The 23,256-nt window shown below is 38.2% G+C and overlaps 2 protein-coding genes across 3 annotated transcripts; both read left to right on the top strand.

Annotated features, from left to right (window-relative positions):
• The first annotated feature begins 977 nt into the window (after positions 1-977).
• On the top strand, positions 978-23,063 carry LOC144646410 (uncharacterized). 2 transcript variants are annotated; one of them, XM_078505990.1, is made up of 13 exons: positions 978-1,075; positions 2,160-2,585; positions 3,216-3,590; positions 4,023-4,266; positions 5,834-6,024; positions 6,937-7,121; positions 7,467-7,547; positions 7,647-7,703; positions 7,889-8,065; positions 8,290-8,507; positions 8,816-8,856; positions 9,259-9,355; positions 9,760-10,683. In XM_078505990.1, the coding sequence occupies exons 1-13, from the start codon at positions 988-990 to the stop codon at positions 10,007-10,009; spliced, it is 2,430 nt and encodes an 809-aa protein (XP_078362116.1). In that variant the 5' UTR covers positions 978-987; the 3' UTR covers positions 10,010-10,683. The 2 variants fall into 2 exon arrangements, with proteins under 2 accessions (XP_078362116.1, XP_078362117.1); XM_078505991.1 differs by lacking the exons at positions 5,834-6,024; positions 6,937-7,121; positions 7,467-7,547; ... (4 more) ...; positions 9,259-9,355; positions 9,760-10,683 and adding exons at positions 18,838-19,031; positions 19,282-19,466; positions 20,171-20,266; ... (3 more) ...; positions 22,175-22,271; positions 22,803-23,063.
• Positions 11,632-17,875, top strand: LOC144645827 (uncharacterized). Its single transcript, XM_078505364.1, has 5 exons — positions 11,632-11,935; positions 13,466-13,570; positions 14,234-14,659; positions 15,360-15,691; positions 17,753-17,875. The coding sequence occupies exons 2-5, from the start codon at positions 13,498-13,500 to the stop codon at positions 17,873-17,875; spliced, it is 954 nt and encodes a 317-aa protein (XP_078361490.1). The 5' UTR covers positions 11,632-11,935; positions 13,466-13,497.
• Positions 23,064-23,256: the final 193 nt, after the last annotated feature.

Genomic DNA, 23,256 nt, shown 5'->3' with positions numbered 1-23,256 from the left:
TGATTGTGAAAGAGCACTTGACGCTACTGAAAGAGGGCAGCGTGGTCCATACAGAGTTGCTTGGTTTTTTAAGAAAGTTCACGTGGCGTGATGATCGAGAAAGAGCTTTTGACGCTATACCGGTCCAATACTGACACAATGTTGGACCAGCAATAAATTATTCTTACTGCAGAATTTTAGTAATTATGCATTCTCAGCTGTCTTAGTCGTAAAATAAATTCATTATTTACCCTATACTTTCTCAAAGCCAGTTTCCGGTAGTTAGGTCATTGCGACTTCAAAAGAGTCGACTTGTGGCAAGTCTATATTGACCCTTCAAGCGTATTGCATTGAGAACGTAGATGTTTATAACAGGGCGAGATAACAAGAAGTCAGATCAAGGTAAACAAATGTTAGTTTATTATACTTTTAGAAAGGCTGTTAGCGACCAATTTATTGCTTACCATGTATTACTCATTGAAAAACTGGGCCCCATATGGTAATGAAGTAAGACTGTCCATTTCAAAAAAAACTCGTATTTTTCATGAATGTTGTTTTAAAAACTATTTCGTGGAAAAGTCATCACCGGAACATAGCAGCTTCCCTAAAAAGCGAAGTTATGATGTGCACTCAGTGACTAACAAGTAACATGACGGTGTTATAAAGTAAGCTTTATTTGGTCTTTCCGTCAGCTGGGTTATGGAGTCGGATTCTCTCTCGATCACCTTAACTTGGACAGCCACAAATGACTTTCTCGAGAGTTCGATACGAACAGACAGGCCTTCGACGAGTACAAAGAGCAAATCTAACAAATGCCGCCTAAACTAAAAATCGGTTCACCCTGAAGAGCAGTCAGTATTATTGACTACTTTTTCACCTATAATTTTCATATATTGCAATAAATCTTCAGTGAATTAATAAATGACAAGCAGAAAGATGTAATCAAACTGTTTGTTAATCTTTTCTAATTTCAGCTTATGGTAACGGCATTAGGGCACTGAAAACAGAATGTTCGTTGTTTTCCTCGGTATCCAGTTATGGCTGTGTACACAGTTTATTATGTCACGCCAAACAGATACAAAAGTAAAGGAAAAAGGTAAAGGCAATTATATTCATGAAAATATGCCTTTCTGCTCAATATTCGTCTTTATGGTGTGTATCATCCTCCTCCTCCTCCTCCTCCTCCTCCCTCCTCCTCATCATCATCATCATCATGCATTCATTCATTTATTAGCCACTTCAGAATTGACAAATTTATAGTAATAACTATGGCAGGTAGGGCGAGGAGATCTCCAAGAAAATCGAAAACGCAAGGCTAATAGAGAAGGCCACATCGGTTAGCTATATGTTAGTAATTTATAGTTGTGGATGTGCGGCTCAATTCAGACTAATCTCATTAAGAATTAAATCATTTTTTTTCTTAAAAGTAGAAAAGCTAGTCTAACCAGTGATCGATATTAGGAGAGAAGTCCAAATTTAAGGACCCCGGTAAAGTATTGTACGACAGTGATGTGGTCGATGACACTTGGCCATTCATGTGTCATAACGGTAAATATATATGAATACTTGTAGGAAACAAACTGAGAAACATCGAAGGCAATAATTGGTTATGATAATAAAATAAATTAAATTTGGCTTTTTGAAATGCATTGACTTGGAAAAAATCTAATTATATTAAGAAAATGAGGGGGCAGTATAGGCACTTTAAACTCATTTAGTGAGAATTTTATTATATATTTATGTTCTCGACAGTCTGAGATGGTAACAGCTCGCACATCCCTACGCGTTTTTGTAAATAAAAAAAGTTAGTTACATATGTACACGACCAGGCTGAATCATCATCATCATCATCATCTCACCCGATTCTATGATGCTTGTATGACATTAACAAAAACTGCAAGCATTAGCCACTAACTTGACTTTCTAGTTGGGACCTTTCGAGCTCCTTAAGAAATATTCCTTTTGATTTATGCTCAGGGTATACTCAGGGTACTTTGGCTCTCTGTAGGCTAATAAGTTTAGATTCATTTAAAATGTTTCATCAAGCACCCTTACACATTTCGAATTTTTGCACTTTACTTTGATCTACCGCAGACAACGTTGTCCTGGACACAAAACTGTTTTCCAAAGACAATCCTGTGAGTTTGCGCTTGCTTTTTTTGCTTTCTATTTTACAACAGGTTTTGTTGGAATTTTAACTGGTGACGACAACCTCACTGTTTTCGCAAACGGATGTCTTATCGGCCACGACCGTGATTCCTGGGATGACTCGAAATGGTTTTCTTTTTCTAGCAAAACGAGACTTATTGCAGTGTCCGTTAACAACAACCCAAAGAACAAGGGTAGATTCCTCGGCATTTTCAGTAACGGAGTGGTCACAGATAGCAGCTGGAAGTGCAAAGAGACCCACAGTCCTGAAAATGGATGGGAGCAAACTGATTTTAACGACGACGCATGGCCACATGCTTACATTAGAGACAATAACAGTGTAACACAAGTGTATGGAATTCCATCAAATGTTCACTGGATTAGTCCGGCAAATCATTTGGCAAAGAGATTCATCTGTAGACGCCGCTTTATTAAGGATGAGGGAAAAAGTAATAGCGGTAAGCCTCATTAAAAATCTTTGATTTTCAGTTTTCGTAAACGACACTTACGTGCGCACCTGCGAAAATCGTAAGTGCAGTCGCTTACGTGTACTCCGTAAGTGGACCACTTAAAAGTCATTTAATGCAACTCTCTTAAGTTAAGAATACACCTACGTATACCCGTAAGAGCTACGTCGTTTTATGCAACCTGGCCCTGACCTGTTGGGTTTTCCACAGAGACCATAAATAGGAGGAGTTCCCTTGAGAAACTCCTTTGCACGCTTAGCTTATGCTCCCCTCTTATGTCCCCTGAGTCAGACTTGTATTTTGTATTGGTATTCTCGGTATACTCCTTGACTGCGCGTTTTTGCTTTTTCCCCTTCAGTTGCTCTTCAAGCAGCGCATAAGTGCAATTTTAGTGCTGGTCGTTCTTAAAGCGGCCCGACCCGGAGCGCGTTTGCGAAACAGAAGTAACGCGCTTACGCACGCGCAGCTAGCTTCCCATACTGTCTGCGGCCGATTGGGTCGATTGGGTGGGTCAACTAGGAGCATACTATTTATTGTTAGTTATTTACACTTTTGCTGTATTTTAAAAGCCCTTTACACAAGAGAAATTTAACAGTTTTGCTAAAAAAATTCATTTGATAGTTTTGATATCCATCCTCGCCCCAAACGAAACTATCAAGCTCTATCTTGATGGAGATTTCACAGCAGAAGCAGTCGAAAGCTTGACGCTTGTCAAGGATCAGCACCACCTTCAAGCGGTACAAGTAGGAGAAAGTTCTGCTCGCGATGTTTTCTTACTGGCATCGTCCAGCAATGGCGTGAGAACCGACGGATGGTGGAGATGTACAAACGTTTACCACGAGGGCTGGTTTCTTCGCAGTTATGACGACTCCTCGTGGCCAATAGCATACGTTGTTAAAGATAACACTGGTGCACCTTTTATAGCGTCAGATGCCAAGTGGATTGGATATGGAATCGAAAGTAATAAAATCTACTGTCGGCGAAACACCACCATGAGTAAGGAAATAAATTGTACATGCCATACCCCAGACTAAGATCAAAACAAAGCAATGTATGATTATAGCTGCCAAGACAAGTCTGACGATCAATATTTTTTTAAGGGTAAATTTTAAATTTATTCCGACAAACTAAAACCAGTAAGGAAGCAAACAACGTGGTAAACGACCCTACTGCTTGTTCTAAGGAATTAAATTTACTTAGCCAATTTTCCTAATTTGTCATAATGTTTAAAATCGTACTGTAAGTCAACGATTTTGAATAAGTTTGGCAGAAAACGTAATATCTGGCCATGCAACAAATAACAGCTAGTTATATAGTAAAGTCATATTGGTACTGTTACTCTTTTTGTATGCATGGAATTATAGACAAACCTTTCTAAGTCAAGAAAAGGCGATTTTTAGGGAAAAAAAAATTGTCTCTTTAATTTAGAACCTCTCTTCCAAATTCCGAAGGACTTACCATGTGAAGCCCTTCAAACATCCAAGTCGTCGTTGGTACCGACCTTTTTAACCGAATCAAAAAGTTCCAGTCAATCAAATACCTCTGGCAGCACGGATGCGAACAGGTTATCTACGTTGGTAATCATGATGATAGCTGTTGGAAGTGGTGTGACGGCTGTGATCATTGGAGTAGCTGTTTCTTGTTATATTTGGAGGAAACGAAGAAATAGAAGGTTTTTATTATTCATTCAGTTTAACACGTTTCAAAGTAAAATCAGTCGGGGAAAAAAGTGCCAGTTTTGGCAAATCTTCGTTGAAGCACTCGAAGAATTTCCGAACTATTTCATCCAATTAAAAACTTGCGCGAGCGCTAACGAGTACTCCGAAAGCAATCGCCCGTGAAAATACGTCAAGTTGCCAAGCAACTTCTGAGACCAAAACCTGCGGGCTTAGTCACTTCTCGAGAGATGTCATGTCGCCATCAACTGGCACTTGTTCCCTCGACTGAAATGTTTTGTTTTGTTTTGTTTTGTTTAACCGTTGACATATCCTCTGATTCTCTCTCAAGTTCAAGTTGAGCCTGTAGGCGTAATTTAAACAAAGTTATGTCAACAATAATTATAAGAGTGTCTGTTTGATCGAAAACGCCTTCATCGTACTGGTACATATACGTCCAGGTTTTGGTAAACTGTTAATTAAACACACAGAAACATACTGACAGCAGTTAACCAAATTAATTACCTCAGGCTATTTACAAGCAGCAAACATTTGCACGTTCATGTGAAAGAATAAAAAGTGGCTAATTAATACGCTACTAACGATATAACAATTACTTTCAATTATATTTCGCCACAAGACACACATAAATTCTTTATGTTTTAAAGTGACTGTTAGCAGCTTCGATAAACACTGTGTCTGCGATCAAATATTGGTAGCATTTCCCTTTTATCGTTCTGATAGGTGCTTTTAAATGGAATTTCACAGTGACTTTAATTTTCGTAAAACATTTTTGAAGGTGGCTTATGATGGCTTATATGCATTCCCTCTTTGGCATTGCATTGCAGAAACACCAATAATGTTGATGTTAAATTTTTAGTAAAGCTTTGTGTAGGTTTTACCAATGAACAAATTGAAGTCACCGTTACGTCAAAATTCATTGACATAACAGCTACCAAAGTAGTCAAAGATAACTTATTTTGGACTGTTTGAGGCTTTTAAAAAACTTTAGAACTAGACGGTGAAAGTTTTTGTTTTACATATATTTATTTTTGTCTAATGGACAAAACAAAAAAGCGAACAATCTATTAAAATTTCTGTATGTAGGGAGTTCAGAGCCACCTTAAATATGTGAAAAATAACGTAGCTCCGAATCCTGCAAACAGATTTTATTAAAAAATTACGAAAATGTTCTTTTGTCGGATAGATAAAAATATATTTAAAACAAGAACTTCCACCGAGTAGTTTTTTTAGTTATCTCAAAAGGTCCAAAATAGGGTATCTTTGACCTCTTATGACGTTGCCCTGGCAACAAATTTTGACGTTTCAGTGGCCTTGACATGTTTATTTGTAAAACTTGCATAAGTTTGTACTAAAAGATTTTCCTAAACAAAATAAGTTTAGCTTCGATAGAATATCAAAGATGGGCCTATCTAATTCTGACTAAACTATTACGAGCCACCATAAAAGCTACGAAGTTAAAGGGAATTATTTTGATGGTATAATTTTTTTATGTTCAGTTTTTGATAGGACTTAAGAAAAGCACCTACAGCATTAACGAAATGTACATTATTTATGCTGCAGGAAAAAGAACAACAATGAGCTGCAGAACAATCACAGGTGCGATAAGTGGGAAATGAAGAAAGATGACGTCACTGTATGTGACGAGCTCGGTCATGGCGCCTTTGGCAAAGTGTACAAAGGATTCATGAAAGACCTTTCACTAAAAAAGAAAGCAAAGTCAACAATTACTGTAGCGGTGAAGATGCTACAAGGTATGCTATAACAGATTGATGTATGATTTACGCTATATTATACTCTCCGCGTAAAGTTGCTTCGTGGCCCCCGTAAGTATTTCTACAAAGTGTTACGGTTGTTATAAAGTCACGAAAGAAGCCACAAAATTGGATGCCAAAGACCTGAAAAAAGCTACGCAACGGACGGCGCATGTCGAAAAAAATGACCATTATTTTCAAGTTTGTTGTTCGTACTCTTCAGTCGTAACCATCGTTGGACTTATTGCTACTTCTTTGGTATTTTCCTTCCTCATATTGATGAAAAAAGTGGGGATCACCTAGCTTGTCTTCTTATTATAAGCACGTATAGCTGAACTGAATTAAGAGTTTTTACAGGTAAAAAGGTTGCTATGGTAACATTTTACATCACGACAAAACGTTTTCTCTAGTGATTGGGCTCGTTTGATACCATTATTATAGCATCAACTGACAAATATTGGTAGCTAGCCAAGGACTGACACATATAAGGTGGAGGGGATTCCCCGCCCAAGAAAAAAAAAAAAAAAAAAAAAAAAAAAAAAAAAAAAAAAATAAAATTTTAAACACTATAACTAAAAGATGATAAAATAGTAGAACTTCATAGCCAAGATGTTGGCCAGTTGTCTTTCACAAGGAAGTCTCCATATTAGTATGTTGGATTCCTGAAGGAAGGGTCCGTACGTGTTCATCTCTTTTCGGTGTTCATTATGAAGCGCACTTTTTAAAAGTTTCTCTCTCTACGAATTCGCAAAGGGAGACTATTAGGTAGAGCGACCTGTGTTAATCATCGGTTGGCGTCTAGCTAATATATGAACTATTAATGTCCCGAAGACATGTTCTTAGGAAAAGCGGGAAAATTTACGGCTGCTTTATCATTTTTATTGAAACTTTACATCCTGCCAAACTTTTCAGAGAATGCCACCCCTGATCAGAGGAAAGATTTCTTAGATGAAATTAATCTGATGAAAGCGGTTGGTTCACACAAGAACATCGTGAGTTTGATTGGCTGTGGCATCAAGTCCTCTCCAAATTTCCTCATAGTGGAGTTTGCGTCACAAGGAGACTTGCTGTCTTATTTGAGGGAGCAAAGAAAAAAGGTAAAAGTTGCTAGTAACATATACTCGTTTTTTTTTTCAAGGAGCACGTTGCTCAGAATTTTAAGTATAATGTGTATTGATGGTTAAAAGCTGACGCAACATTTTTTGGAGTGGCCGTGCTCTGTTGATTTGACAATACTAAGGACAAAAACTGTCTAGAGGTTGATGACATCGGTATCGTTCTTCGACTTACATACGGATGGATTTGTTCATTTTTCCGCTGAATAGGCCAGAATCTGAGAAATTGCATTGGAAAAAGATACAAGATAGAATGTTTAACACACACATGTTTATGATTACCTGTTAGAAGACTTATTATTAACCCCGGCTTCTCATGATTTCCAGGTGAAAGACACCGATACGGCATACTTGCAGGTACGGGATAGCACTCCCGACTCACTCAAGATCACTCAAGATGAAGGCACTGTAAGTCATGTTTAAATTCTTTTGCTATGATGAAAGTCACCCCCCCCCCCCCCCCCCTACGCTGAATTTATAAATTCTCTCTTTGTGGAATACGTGCAGGTACAAGAAAGACCACCACCGATCCCACCAAGACCAAACCAGAAAACTCAAGACAGTGTAAGCAATAAGAATCTAAGTGTTATATACTTCTAAACTATATGCTATTACAATTTAGTTATTTGTTGCAATGATTATTATAAATTGTCAACCAGGAGAGAGGTGTTTGTCTATAAATATTCTTCTTCGCAAGCCGAATGAATTATCATCTGTCTGATATCTAGTGCCTATAACTTTCTCTGTAGAATCAGCTTGGCATTGTTGACATTGGCGAAGTGAACGTCGCTTTCTGGAAGACGGACAGCAGCAGTGACCTGCGAGTTAAAGACGCTCCGTCTTTGAATGACGAAGAACAAGAACAACAAGATTATTTGACTTCCAAGGACATGATGTCCTTCTCCTGGCAAATAGCACAGGGAATGGTATGTGAAAAAAAATTAGCATAGTGGGTTTTCCACACGATTTGCTTTCCCAGTTAGAACGAATCTCTTGCAAATTCCTTCCCATTTACACAGTTCCATTTAATTGTCATTTTTGAAGAAAACCAAACAGCTCAGTTTTTTGGTTAGTCCTTTGGTAAGCTCCTTTTCTAATCAGCAAGCAACCAAATTAATTAAAACGATACTTCTTTTTCTACTTTTATTAGGAATACTTATCTGAAAAAGGTATTATTCATCGGGACCTCGCCGCCCGCAATGTGTTAGTCTGTGACAACAAACTTGTCAAAGTCGCTGATTTTGGTTTGGCACGAAGCACCCTGGGAGCCAGTGTTTATCACACGACCGGTCAACACAATAAACTACCTGTAAAGTGGATGTCACCTGAAGCCATAAATGACGGTGTTTTCACCACAAAAAGCGACGTGTAAGTGAATTACGTTTAATGTTAGCGGTGCTCCATGTTTAAATGTGCTTCTTGAGGTTTGATTGTGGACATATTTCTTTAGATTGAAACTAGCACAACATAGATGAGTCTCAGGACTCCTGAGTCTTCCACCGTCCGCTTGGGGGCTCGTCCTTCCTCCCCGCAGGCCTTGCATTTTGGCAAACTAAAAACGCTGGCCGCTATGATGTCATTTAAAACGTTATCACAAACGAAGGAAAGGATATGAAAAGATCTAGCGAATTTAAATGAATTGACAGAGAGCTTTAATAGAAACTGTTTGTTTTTAGTTGGTCATATGGCGTTGTTCTTTGGGAGATTGCAACTCTTGGTAAGTTTTGTTATTACGTAATGTCATTTGTAAAAAAAAAAAACATATCTCTCATATTTCATACATGTTGGCTGTGTTTTATCATAACAGGTTAAGATCGACGGCCAGCAAACAGGGTAAAACTCTAGAAGTTGAATGAAACGAAAGTACACTCTAACCACTTCTGGTTGTATTTATTATTACTTTTTTTTCGACAGAAAAAGAAACGTCTTGAATTGTTTAGTTTTGACAATTCCGCGTTTAACTTAAAGGCTTATTCCATTAAGGGAGGACGAAAAGTTAACTTTTTTAACGAAATAGAATGAAGGTTCATTTAATTTTTACTCATTTTAAGGTGAATTAATTCAAAGATCCGAATTTTGGATAAAACCAAGTAACGAGTTGGATTACTTTATTTTTCAGGAGGTTTCCCTTACCCTGGCATCACAAACAGAGAACTTATGAGACTGCTTAAAAGAGGATATAGAATGGAAAAACCAGATACATGCTCAGAGGAGTTGTAAGTAACATCAATATACAGGGAGGGGCTGGTGGGAGAGACCAGGATAAGAGCTTTTTTATTGGGTGGAATTTTATGACATGACTTTTATGACATGAAGATGAAAGATACTAAAAGTAATACCACATCATATAGTCAAACAAAAATTCAAAACATTGTTAATATATCTTTAAAAAATGTAATTGTTAAAAAGTGCACGCATGCAAAAGATGCCTCCTCGTAGGAGAGAGGCACCTCGCCATTTCTTTTAATATAAACCCATGTTCTTGCCAGGCTGCTGTAGACATTTATCATCATAGAATCGAGCCATTTTCGGTAGAAAAAGTTGGGATGACGAGAGCCTTATTCTGACTGAAGCAGTTTGTGTTAAGACGCTATTTCTCATTTTGCATGTGTCTACACAGCTATCGATTGATGACGCGTTGCTGGGAGGACAATCCTGATGCGCGGCCAACTTTCACCAAGCTGTGTCAACATCTGGAGGACTGGATGCAAAGAGACACTCCTTATTTGGACATAAACCAAGTGAACGAAGATAAACCCTATTATGATGCATCTGCAGTATCAGTGTCCAGCGGATCGGCCTGTCATGAGCTTGCATTCGATAATCATTCCGACAAAAATACCACTATCACCGTAGAGAATTTGGCTTGAGACATACACAGAAAACTGAACTGGTTATCTTCCTTTTCTTAGTAAAGGTGTGTGTGTGTGGTTATTGTTCACCGTATGGTAGATAGCTAGGAGGATGAACTTTTATTCGTTTGTTTCACAATTGAGTCGCTTTGATGTGTGGTCTTCAGTCTTTAGGTGATAATTTCAATTATTAACGTGTCGCTCTTTGTAAAACGTCGGCTAGCTGTACGTATTGGCGCTTTTCGATCTTCATTATTATTCCGACTATTATGTAGAGATTGTCCTCTCCTAGGTCCGCTTTGCCGTGGATCGGCTTTTGTGCTTTATGATCGTAGGTATCCATGATTCAGGAATTCCATTTTTACTATCTGCGTTAAAATTATTAGTTGGTATCACTGTATCGTGATTATATTTTTTACTCGATTAATGGTTTGATATTCTAGTCTTCTCTGATAAGTGCGATAAAACGTTCCCGTCTCCTGAAACTTTCGAGTCAGTGTTATGGTTAGAAGGGGACGTCAAAAAACTCATGCGCATATCGTAAAGAGTAGGGCATGAACTTTCCGGTTTTATAGTCTGGTCTTAACCCGTTGTACCGTTGTACTTTTGAATTGACCGGAGATATACTCTACAATCCGAGGTTAAATAAAGTATTCAATAACTCCACTTAGGGTTGATGTGTGTGTTTTTAATGAGGTTCTGCCGTGCATGTTTGGCCTATGAGAACGTCATGTTAGACATGTTACTTTATCTTAAATCGGCACAATGTTAAATGAGGTTCTGTTGAGGCTGTTCGGTTTACTAGTGACACAATCGCCTAAATAAAGATTACGGGGTACTTGTCAAGCTTGCATGACCCTATGATGATTCAATATTTACCACATTATGGACAGTCAATATTTTTTTTAGAATCTTTATTTGTGAGAGCTGTTTATTTCTCTTTTTATCTTTGCCCCATCATGTAATTGTAATTAACAATTGGTTCATGCTTTTAGCTGTGCACTTTCAAAAGTTATGGTGCACGCGGGAAATTTGGAAAGGACGCATAAAGCGTAAGAGTTGCTTGAGACGATAGCTTCTTGAGTGCTCTCCAAACTTCCCGCGGGCACTAAAAACTCGATTGTGCACAGCTCAAAGAATAAACCGATTGTTTCATAACATTGCCGGTGAAAAAAAAACCGAGCGAGAAAAAAAATTCTGGGGAAGCGATTGATTCGCCCACGCTGCGCCGTCAGAGTGCACTTTTGGATTATGGTGCACGCTTACGTTTGTGGAATATGACTGCTCAGACAGTGCTGCTACATATGTTACTGTAATATATTTTTGAAACATTTATACGATTTATTAGCATTGTAAGTAGAGCATAATGTAAGCAGAGCGCTCTAAATGTACTGCAAGCCGTGTACCGAAAGGGATAAGGATAGACGTGTTAATTAAAAAAGCAAATTTACCACCATCAGGTGAATGTTCAATAAGAGAGCGTTGACTTATTCATAATCACTCTAATAACACAAATGTAAATGCTGTTTATAATGGTCATGCACTTATCTTCGAGATAGCTTTTTTCCAAGCATGCCACTGAAAAAAGGAACAACAATTTAAACGAACACAACGTTGTTAAAAACCCACCTGGCTGGAAGCAGACCAGTTGCCTATGTATACAAAGTTTGACCGAGGATTTGAACGGCTCGACCGACCGAGAACTAATCCAGCTAGCTAGTGGCATAGCAGGGTGGAGGAACTGAACCCGGAACCTGCAGATTACAACACCAGCTGGCCTTTACCAATCTACCACGCTCCTCCATAAACAATTGTCTGATATCATCTTACCCCACATCTCAAGAACTACGTTCAGAAGTCCTGGCTTATGTAGTTATTAGACGCCTTCTTTGCTTGACTGTGATGTTTTTTAGCTTCATTCTATTAAGCCAAACAGCGTATGTGGTAAGTACATCATTTTGTCACAAATGTTTTATATCCGACTTACAATAACGTTTTGTGTCTTTTTTTAATTCGCCGATCAGGGAAAACCGAGGGATAGGAAAGCAGAAGTTGAAAAACGAACTTTTTTCATTTTTTGCTCATTATGGCTTATCTGCCTAAAGCAGATAAGAAACTCAGAAATAATTAAAACTACTTTTTCTGTTGATGTCCAAACATATTCGTGGGGGTTAAAGTGTTAGCGAACGCAAAGACTGTTTATAACAACTTATTTCGGGCTTGAAATTTGGCAAATTTGTGAGACCGTCAACGAAAATTAAATCGATTTTTATTATTTTCCTCGATTTTTCCTTTCCGTCGCTCTAAACTGTACACATAATTAAAATTGTTGACTCGCCGACGCATTAAAGAAAGATATAAATTGAATCGTTTAAAGCACATAATATTTTCATGACACCTTTCATTCATGGTGTTACTAATCTTCATTTACAAAAAAAACACCTATTAAAAGCAACCCCTAAGCGGTAGTCTTGAATATATATGATGAAGAATTTCTTTTCACTTGTTAACTAGTAAAGATTTCAAAAGCAGCAAAAGAAAAATAGACTTTTCAGGTTAGGGAAGCCGAATTACATGCGAATTAAATCATCTTGATATGCAAAAAGCATCGTTGTTACATACTATAAACTAAATGTTGTCTCATTTAAAAACTCTCCTCTGCTTTTATAACAGATAAAACTGTAAGCTGTAATTGGAACGCCCACTAAGCCCGCCGCAGACTCTATTACTCCAAGACTCAAGAGCTTTCATTAACTTTAAATTATGGACTCGGCGTCAAAATGTCTTCCAAAAATTTTGAAGTACCAAACTTATATCGGGACAAATTAGTGCTCCTAATTTGTTTCCTTGCAAATACGATTTCCGAAAAACTTTTGTTTCTTGCGTTCCTTACCGCTTTTTGCGTTTTCAATTTTTCCCTGATTGCCTTCACTCCTACAACAGTGGGCGGGGAAAATCATTTAAGTGATCCACCCTCGTAAGATGCTTTCATATTGATCTTTTATTAGAACCAGATTTTTTATCGTCTGATAGACCAAAAAAGATTACTTATCAAACTGAAGTTGAGCAACTGAAATGTTCGCTCAAGCTATGTGCTCCCACCATATGAGAAACCGTATGTTTACCGGTACAATAGTCCATAGTTTTGGACCAAACAGAGCACGCGTAGTATCTACTTTATAATGCTGTTATGCATTAGTAACAAAATAAAATAGTATAGTGGATAGATAACTGGTCACGATTAAGTGTTGGAGCCTGGCTCAGAATTTTAATGGCTTCAGGTATTCTTCTTCTGAAATTATTTTCCTTCTCTCCCGATGATGACTGCCGTTTCTTTTCCTTTAGAAGGCCAGCACACCTAGAATTTTTATAAGTACCTCAATACTTCCAATACAGTGTACTTCTTCTAGCAACTTAATTGATTTACTCATCAAATAACTTTCACTTATCATCTCTTGTAATTTCCGATTTCAGTTAGTGGCAACGGCATCCCAGCACTAAAGAAAATGTTCCTAGTCTTCCTCAGCACCTTATGGCTGGGTACTCCAATCATTATATCAATTCAAGCAAATTCAAAAGGTAAATGGAATTATAGTTAACGTTTAAAAAACAGCACTTTAGTACAGGTTGGTAACTAAATGCTTGGGAATTACATGTAATGATAAGTAACAACAATGATCTGAACAACCTTTACCACTGACGAAATGATTTGAAATGGCAGGCGTCACTTGAACAGAGTGGAATTTCGGTAGTTATCTGAACAACCTTGCTCTAAAGGACTGTACAAAAATTATCGGGAGGGGGGAGGTCTAAAACGGGTATACAATACGGCTTCAAGATAACGTAAATGGTTGGTTTTTAATGGCCGGCGTCAACAGTGAGAGTGGAATTTGGGTAGTTATCCGAACAAGCTTGCTTTAAAAGGACTTTGCAATAATTATATCGGGTGGGGAGGTCTAAAACGAGTACAATACGGCCTAGAGATAACGTTAATCCCCCCTCCAATCTTAGGCCTCCGGCCTCCATTGCAAAAATTGAAACTACTGTATTATAAAGATATGACGGCGAAACATGATAATAGTCTCAGCTCTTCAGTGACTGGAGGTGCAAATCACAGACAGGCCTGTCTTGCCAGCACTGGTATTACTCTGATACTTTTCGCAGCCTTCTTTCCCTTGAATAATTTAGATTATTACATAGTCCCTTATTACTTTTGAAAACTTATTTAACAATTTATTGCAGATTTTGTTGGCGTTTTAACCGGTGCCGTTAACCTCACAGTTTTCGCAGACGGCCGCTTTGTTGGTCACACAAGCGGTTGGAACAAAGCAAGGTGGTTTTCCTTCTCAAGCAAAACGGAAGTCATTGCTGTGTCCGTTGACAACGCACCAAGGTTGCTCGGTGGGTTCCTTGGCGTGTTCAGTAATGGTGTGGTCACGGACAGTAGCTGGAAATGCAAAGAGGCCGATAATCCAGAAAATGGATGGGAGCAGACTAATTTTTCCGACGATGCGTGGCCATACGCTTTCATTAGGCCTATAAACGATGGTTCGTCTCGAGTGCCTGGAATTCCTCGAAATGTTCACTGGATTAGTCTGGCAAATAATATCCCAACCAGGTTCATCTGTAGACGTCGCTTTAGTACGGAGGAGAAATCTACTAATAAAAGTAAGTATCATTGAGACATTTTCATTTTTAGTTTCTCGCCGCCAATTCAGTCTATGTCAACTTGCTTTATTCTTTGACACCCCAACAGAATTTTCATATCTTCCTTTCCCCAATAATAAGCCATTTATTGCCTTCAAGAGACTACGCGAACAAAGTAGTTGCCCCTCTTCCACGAACAAACTATTTAAAGAATAGTTTTAGCTATAGTGGTGCAACTCTCTGGAAAAGCCTACCCTGCAATCTCAGGGAGGCAAATTCTTAATACTTAATCATAACTTCATTAATGCATGAGTATAGGGACACGGCATTCGTGGAAAACAGGTTTAGGTTTATTAATTAGATTTCATATGCCGGTGTTTTTTATTGTACCGTGAATAAATAAATGTTTAAATAAAATAAATAAATAAATAAATATATTTAGTAAGATTTTTCTAGCTTCATTCTTATTTGTCTTCGTAAATTCCACTAGCAACTACACTTGCGAGGTTAATTATAAAGTTTTTCTTTTCCTTTTTTGTGTAACGGGAAGAAAGGCGAAGCGACGCACGCGACTTCACTCACACAGAAGAAGAATAAAAGTAACTAGCTGTCTACTCTATTACCTATGTGATCAATTAGAAAGGGTCTTCAAGAGTAGTACGCAAGCGAGTATATTTATTTGTCTTCCCATTGATCACGTGGATAACAATTCTTTTAATAGTCTTGATAGCCATCCGTGCCGGTTACTACACCAACGTTATCATGCTCTATCTTGATGGAGTCTTCACAGCAAGAGCAACGGGCAGCTTGGCACTCGTAAAAGATCAGCACAAACTTCAAGCTGTACAGGTGGAAGACAATTCTTTTTGGGTTGGCTTTATGGCCTCATCCAGCAATGGCGTTAGAACCGACAAATCGTGGAGGTGTACAGATGTTTACCACGAGGGCTGGTTTCTTCCTAGTTACAACGACACCTCTTGGCCCAGAGCCTATGCTATAGCTGGTGACACTTATTTCATAGCACCAGATGCCAAGTGGATCAGACATAGTAACGTAAGTAATAAACTCTTCTGCCGGCGAACTAAGGGTAAGGTGGAGAAATCTTGTATACAACACCATAGTTCACATTACGTCCAAAATAGACGAACTTTGTCGGAAGAAAGAGTAGTCAATCAATCGACCATATTTTTCCATGGTCTCCACTCTTATAGACCATTAAAAGGACTTTATAAAATGTTCAAAACTCAAATGTAACCCTTTGATTGTTTTATACAATGACAGTGACAATTTAAAGGGAGAATTAGCTGTAAAAAAGTTAAATGTAAAGTTGTGCGTGCGCGTGATGACAGCTCGTAAGATAGCAGTTTTTGAGTCTAATGCTTGCGTGCGCTTTGCGCATGCGCATTAGACTCTTTGTTATATGAAAAAAGCTGTTAGCAATCCCAAGGGAATGGTTCGGGATCGATAATCGTTCGCTGTAATGTAGAAAACAATGATCAGCTGCAAGAACGGACTCCGTACGGACACGCACGATTAGTTTCAATTAAAAACAGCCAATCAGCGACACGTGTTCCCACGCATAATTAAAAGTTCTTTCTCAAGTCACGATTATTCAACACTTGAACAGGACGAAATAATTTTCCAGTTAAGACATTTGTAAGCTTTTTGTGAAAATAAATCTTCGTTTTCAGTTCAGTTAAGCACTTGTGTTTTCGTCTTGCTTAAAAAGCAAGACGTCTTTGAGAAAAAATATTTCGACGGCGACTCGCGTTTATTTACACAATGCGACCAAATATTTATTTTGTTTTAAAAAATAGAAAACTTTACCTCGGTTTTTGTATTTAAGTCATTCGAATTTTGACCAATTTTTTCTTTACAGTGCAAACAAAAACCTTCAAAAATAAAAGATGTACATGGATAAATGTAAATCAAGTTACGCGACTAAATCAAAATGCGTTTGTTTGGCCGCTTTGCAGTATTACACTGTCCCGCCGGCCTTTGCCATACACTGAAATCGAATTTCATGCTTTTACGACTCTCAGAGATCTTAAGTTCTTCTTACAGCTAGAAAAATCATAAAATGGTTACATTGATATGGAAGTGATGATTCGCGAAATTTGTACATCATGATAAACAGTCTTCGCTCCTGTGTATGGTAGCTCGATAATAATTGCCTAGTTTCCAGCGTTCAAAAGGTCATCATTATATTGACGTGAGCATTTACACCCGTTTTTAGGAAAATCTGTCACTAAGTGCTTACAGTACAATGGAGTAACAGTCACTATTTCAAGTGCTTTTATTGCAAAATCTGTTTCAAGAGTCATCATCAAAATGGTGAAAAATCTGAAAGAAAACGATGTGAAGTTCTTCAACCCTTGTTGTAATGAACATGCTTTTTGTAAATCGTCACGCAATCTTGTCCAAATGTTTAATCGTTTCTGCTTTTACGGACAATACGGAAGAAGTAACATCAACTCCTGTTCATACTTTAAATTTTGTGAAGCATATAACATTTATGACTGTTTCGTTTTCATCCATAATCATCCACGATGCCCCTAGCTTGCTATAAGCATTTTAAATTAAACTCCCGAACACAAACCTCTAACCAATTTTAACCGGCTTACGAAAACCGCGCAATCTGTATCACTATGCCATACGGCATTAGACTCATGTCACCCTTGGTGACCTATTTTTTCTACTTGAAGCTGTCGAATGTGTGAGAAATTCCGCCCAAATGTTTAAGTTAACATTTCACAACTTGACGGATCTTGGTTTTGGAAAAGTGGCGACAATTTTCCTTAAGTTGCGTTACATGCCTACGCCATTTTCACGGTCTATACTATTATCTACCAGAGCTCTCGACCAATGAGCACGCGAGAATTATTCTCTCGTTTATTGTATAAAAATGACATTGCCAAGCTAAGTTTGATTCGTTCATTAAAAAACCAGAGGAAACGTGCTTCAGAAACAGTGCATTAAAGTGACAAATGTAGCCTTGAGCCTTAGTACAATCTTTATAAACAGGCGACTTTTCAATGACAATAAAAGGGCTGGGGGCAATGTTCCTTTTGGTAGAATCTTACTTTTTTTGTTAATGCCATTTCTCTCTTTTAGACACGCCTGCAGGGAATCATGGTTGTTGTATTCAGTGTCAAGTCCAGGATCAGTTTTTTTGTTGAATACAAATACCATGATTCCCTGCGGGCGCTTCTCATAGCGGGAATTGGGCATTGCTGAGATAAAAAAACCATGATAACATAAACAGAACATAATATGCGTACGTAAATTAATTTTGTGGCAGCTAAGCTTAAAAGCAAAGTGCTTTTATTCTCAACGTTTTTGCATACTTGAAACGCTGTGTGGAGTATTTTGTAGAGGTGTAGAAAGCATTTCACTAAAAAGTTTTGTTTATATGAATTAGAGCCTGATCCCCAAATTCCTCGCAACGCACCAAGTGCAGACCTTCAAACATCCGTTTCTTCTTTGGTACCAACAACGACAAATGTTCCTACCAACTCGATCGCTTCATCAACAATGGTAATGAAGACCTCACTAGCAACCCCGCACACAACAACAACAACAACAACAACAACAACAACAATTGCTTCTACAGCCGGATTACAAAATTTTACCCGCCCATCAATAGCTTCCCCTACAAGAGATCCTAGCAACAGTAAAACGAATGGGTTATCTGCGTTAGTGATCGTGGTGATAGTTGTCAGTGGTGGTGCGACGGCTGTGATCATTGTAGTTGCTGTTTCTTGTTTCATTTGGAGAAAACGGAGAAATACAAGGTTTTTATTCTTGTTAATGTTTAACATTTACATTATATTTATTTTATGTCAAGGTTGCCAACATTTAATAATTATGGGATGTGGTTTTGTGATATCAAAAAAAACCAAGGTTGGGATACAGTTGTCAACAGCAGTCTTTAGCTTCCAGAAAAAATCACCACGAAGTTGATTATTTCCGATATCAGAAAAAAAACATGAATCTAATAATTGTTCTATTTTAGCAGATAGCTCAATCTTGGTATAGTTCGCCAAGCAGACTTAGTCGAAATATGTTCTTTCCTTCCAATGGCTCCTGGCTTTATTCTTGGCTCTTAAAGAACCATATAATCTCGAGCTCCGATTATATGAGCCCTCCTCCCTCTACGTCTGAGCTTTTAATGTATTTTATGAAAATTGATTTTGCAGAAGAAAAAGCTACAACAAATTACCAAGGAAAAGTCAACGGAGTGATAAATGGGAAATGAAGCGCGATGACGTCACTATATGCGAAGAACTCGGTCATGGTGCATTTGGAAAAGTGTGCAAAGGAATCATGAAAGTTCCTTCATTGAAGAAGAAAGAAAACTCGTCAATAACTGTAGCGGTGAAGATGCTACAAGGTATGTTACAACCTGACTTTTGTTATGGCATACAAGGAAATAGTTGGTGCCTTGGATTTGCAACAAGAGATCCGGCTTTGGGCGCAGGTTGGGTCGATTTGATGCGTTTATGGGTAAGACGAAGGTACAAGTGGTAACATTTCGCTAAATAGTGCATTTGCAAACCTAGTATGAGATACGACTGTGGGCCACATGACAGGGCGTAAAATGTAGAATCGCAAGCTTTTATATTTCTATCAAACATTTTCAGAGAATGCCACTTCTGATCAGAAGAAAGATTTCTTAGATGAGATTAATCTGATGAAATCAGTTGGTTTACACAAGAACATCGTGAGTCTGATTGGCTGTTGCATCAAGTCCTCTCCAAATTTCCTCATAGTGGAGTTTGCACCACAAGGAGACTTGCTGTCTTATATGAGAGCGCGAAGGAAAAAGGTAAAAGCTTTAGCATAGACTGACTGCATAAAAAGGGTGTTTTTCGACCAAACATGCTTTCGCACAGGAATTGATACCTGAAAACTCGGACAAAACAGTTGAGACCCTTTAATAAATAACAATTTTCACCAATTTTGGTACTACTGCCCATTTTTGTCAATCCCTTACCCCATTTCAATGTCGTCAATGTTGTCGTGTTAAGGAACCAAAGCCTGGTGAATTGCAAACCCAATAAAACAATAAAACATAACATGTTTTAACAAGCTTGCAAGTCAAGACATTTTCGAAACATCTGTGAAATGCGTTTGTCTCAACTGGCTTTGTACGTTAAAATAGTGCGCTGGTAATCAACATCTTCTAGTGCTCAGTCCATTACCATTGGAAAATAAAAACGGAAGCTGCTCGGGTTTTTAAGCCAAGGACTGAGTAGCCCCAGCTGGTACTTGTACGTATTCCGACTTTTAATTACAGACGGCTGATTGCTAGAACGCGCGCAATTGTACACAAATACAGTTTAAAAATATAGAGTTATTTAAACGTAAATGGCACTAGCCTTTCTAGACTCTAAGATTATTGATAACTTATAACTTATGAGTGTTGGGTCGACCGAAAAGAAATATTTTAAGTTACCCGGTCCAAAGCATTTTAGAACGATGTCAAAGTTTTATCTACGTCTTATGCGATTTATTATTTATGATTTCCAGATAAAAGACACCAAAGTGACATACGCTGACGTACGAGAAAGTCCGCCGCCACCACCCATTCCACCAAGATCATTAAACCAGAAAAATGCAGGCGGTGTAAGTTTTACCATTCACTTGCATCATGCTTCGACAAAGGACTAGCCCTCAAAACATCAGCTTTTCCAAATTCGTTTGGGCGGTTTACCTTTATCAACTACATGTTAATAATCAACTAAATGACTGCATTACCATTACCTTAACCTGCATACCGGATTAGCTCTTATAGGTGATATTATCTGTTCAAACAACAGCTTAAGCCTGGTATTGACGAAATTGACGAAGTCAACGTGGCTTTCTTGAAGGCGAAGAATAGCATTGACATTAAAATTAAGAACCCACTGTCCTTGAAGAAGGAAGAAAAAGATGAAGATGAAGACGATTCTTTGTCATCACAGGACATGATGTCCTTTTCCTGGCAAATATCAAGGGGAATGGTAAGTGTGAAATATTTTTTCATTAGATGAAAGGGTATGGATAAAGTAAAGAGTGAACCTGTGTGCTCTGTGATCTCACTTTTCTTTTCTAACACTCCTTTACCCTTTGCCCTGAGTATCTCGAACCCCTGCCATTTTCTGCCATTTTCATGCTTCTCCTGCTTCAAGTCATCCGACTTTGAAGACAAACGCGCGGCTTTTGATTAAAAGAAGTTTATGGGAAGTGCTTTCTCTTTCGAATGGTTAATGGTGATATAGACATTATTACATTCTTACAATAAACTAACGTACTTTAGTCCAACAAAGTTTTTTCTGTAAATAGCAAGCAACCACAGTGACTAACGATATTTCTTCTGTTAGCAATACCTATCGGAGAAGGGCATCATTCATCGGGATCTAGCCGCCCGCAATGTCTTAGTCTCTGACAACAAACTCGTCAAAGTCGCTGATTTTGGTTTGGCGCGAAATTCTCCGGAAGAGAATGTATATCACAGGACCGGTCAACACAACAGACTTCCTGTAAAGTGGATGTCACCTGAAGCCATAAATGATGGTGTTTTCACCACAAAAAGTGATGTGTAAGTGAATTAAGTTTTACGTTGGACTTGCATGGTTTGCATCTCTCCATATTAATTTGAGGACTCTTTCTTCAAATTACTCTCCATGCGTGTGAATGAAGACAGAATAAATACGTTAAGAAACAAGCAATGCCTACTAATTTAAGAAATTGGCCTGAAAAGAAGAGACAAAAGCTTGAAGAAAATTCACAGCTTAAAAGGGGTAAGAACCCGTGACGTACCGATTTTGTTTAGGCTTCTTTTCCGCATTTGCTCAAATTGGTGGGCCCAAGGTGAGGATCGTACTGTTCCTTTCTTTGTCTTTATAGTGCAGCAATGATGAACACTTGGATTTAATGGCGATTTTTAAGGGTAAATTTCCAGTAAATTGAAAGGAATTCGTAAAAAGCAGTATTTTATTAGAAATAATTTGTTATATCATAGGTGGTCATATGGCGTTGTACTCTGGGAGATTGCGACTCTCGGTAAGTTTTCTCATGTTCCTGAAAAAATGTATCCCTCACAAACTGTATTCGCTAATGTTCGTCCCTTCACAGAATAACACTACTAGCAAAACTTCTCTGACAAGTAGGTACACAAACTTGCTCCTTTCTACTTATGGTGTAGCTTTGTCAAAGCTTTTTTATTCGAATGGAAATCAAAGAAAAGTTTTTCGACAAAACACCATCAAGATTCAATTTAATTTAAGATTATGGTACTTAATCCTTTTCAGTGCCTAGTGCACGGAAAAAAACTAACTCGTCCCCAGTCTTGTCTCAGCCTCGCCTATTAATATTAACGTGAGAAGCGCGGGGAGCCCGAGGGGTATTCCCTCCGTTTTTAGTTTGACCCAGTTCCCCTGGACACAGGAGAGACAGAAAATACGACTGGGGACGAGTCTGGAACAAACATGTCCATTTTGGTTGTCAACGATAGATGAAAGGTGATAAATCTTTTATGAATTTATTTTTTAGGTGGTTTTCCTTACCCCGGAATCAAAAACAGTGAAATTATGACACTGCTCAGAAGAGGATATAGAATGGAAAAGCCAGATACATGCTCAGAGGAGTTGTGAGTAAATTTTTTTTTTTTTGGTGATTTGGTTGCAGTGATAGGTTTTAAGTCAGTAAGTAATTGCTACAGCTTTTTCCCTATAAAAGATTTCATTAGGAATAAATCATATGGTAATCAACAAAAATAAAAATATTTTAATATATCGAAACACTTTAAAATGTAAAAATATAGATAAATCGAAATACAGTTGGACTTTCGCTAACAGACACCCCGACCCCGGGGGCGGACACCCCCACCCCCTTAAGAGGACACTTTAGTCCCGGTCCCACAAACAAACACTTCCGTCATTTTTAACCTCGAATAAGCATACGCCTTTTATAAATGAACACACATTGCGATCGAAAAAATGTCCACCTTAGGAAGGTTCTACTCTATATACTTACAGATTTGTCGGCTTAAACTGGGAGAGAGATTCTGGGATCTAATATCTAGGGAACACTTTATTCTGTCTGTTAACGGCGGGAATTTACTTTAAGTATTCACATTATGTTATTGAGGAGTTCATTTTTTACTGATCCACCAACACAGCTATCAATTGATGACGCGTTGCTGGGAAGACGATCCTGATGGGCGCCCAACCTTTACCGAGCTGTGTCATGATCTGGAGGACTGGATGCAGCGAGACGTTCCTTATTTAGACCTGAACCAGTTAGATGAAGACCAACCGTACTATGATGCATCTACAGTATCAGCGGCCAACAAATCGTCCTGTGTGAAACATGAGTCAGAAAATTCTGAACCAAACACCACCGCAGCCGGCGAAATTAGCTTGCGATAACTATGACGGAAAAACCGAAATTAAAAAGTTTTTAAACAACTTAAAGCGTAAATAAACCAAGTAGAACTCTAGTAACATGCTTTGGCCTTGATTTATCTGGTTTAAGTCGCGCAACAAAGAATAGAAGAATTTGTAAGGCATTAGTGAGTTTATGGTGACCACTGCCATAGAGTAAGAAATCACCAAAGAAGTCTTTGCCCAAGA

Source organism: Oculina patagonica, chromosome 3 (assembly GCF_052425735.1).
Source record: "Oculina patagonica isolate OP01 chromosome 3, crgOcupat, whole genome shotgun sequence".
Taxonomy (NCBI): Eukaryota; Metazoa; Cnidaria; class Anthozoa; order Scleractinia; family Oculinidae; genus Oculina; species Oculina patagonica.
This window is presented reverse-complemented; position numbering and strand designations above follow the sequence as displayed.

Excerpts from the sequence above, each read along its gene's own strand:
- LOC144646410 (XM_078505990.1), top strand. The coding sequence starts at position 988 with ATGTTCGTTGTTTTCCTCGGTATCCAGTTATGGCTGTGTACACAGTTT. Across the intron at positions 1,076-2,159 it reads TACAAAAGTAAAGGAAAAAG|GTTTTGTTGGAATTTTAACT; the intron begins GTAAAGGCAATT and ends ATTTTACAACAG. Across the intron at positions 2,586-3,215 it reads TGAGGGAAAAAGTAATAGCG|TTTTGATATCCATCCTCGCC; the intron begins GTAAGCCTCATT and ends TTCATTTGATAG.
- LOC144645827 (XM_078505364.1), top strand. The coding sequence starts at position 13,498 with ATGTTCCTAGTCTTCCTCAGCACCTTATGGCTGGGTACTCCAATCATT. Across the intron at positions 14,660-15,359 it reads GGAGAAATCTACTAATAAAA|TCTTGATAGCCATCCGTGCC; the intron begins GTAAGTATCATT and ends TTCTTTTAATAG. Across the intron at positions 15,692-17,752 it reads AGTGGATCAGACATAGTAAC|ACACGCCTGCAGGGAATCAT; the intron begins GTAAGTAATAAA and ends TCTCTCTTTTAG.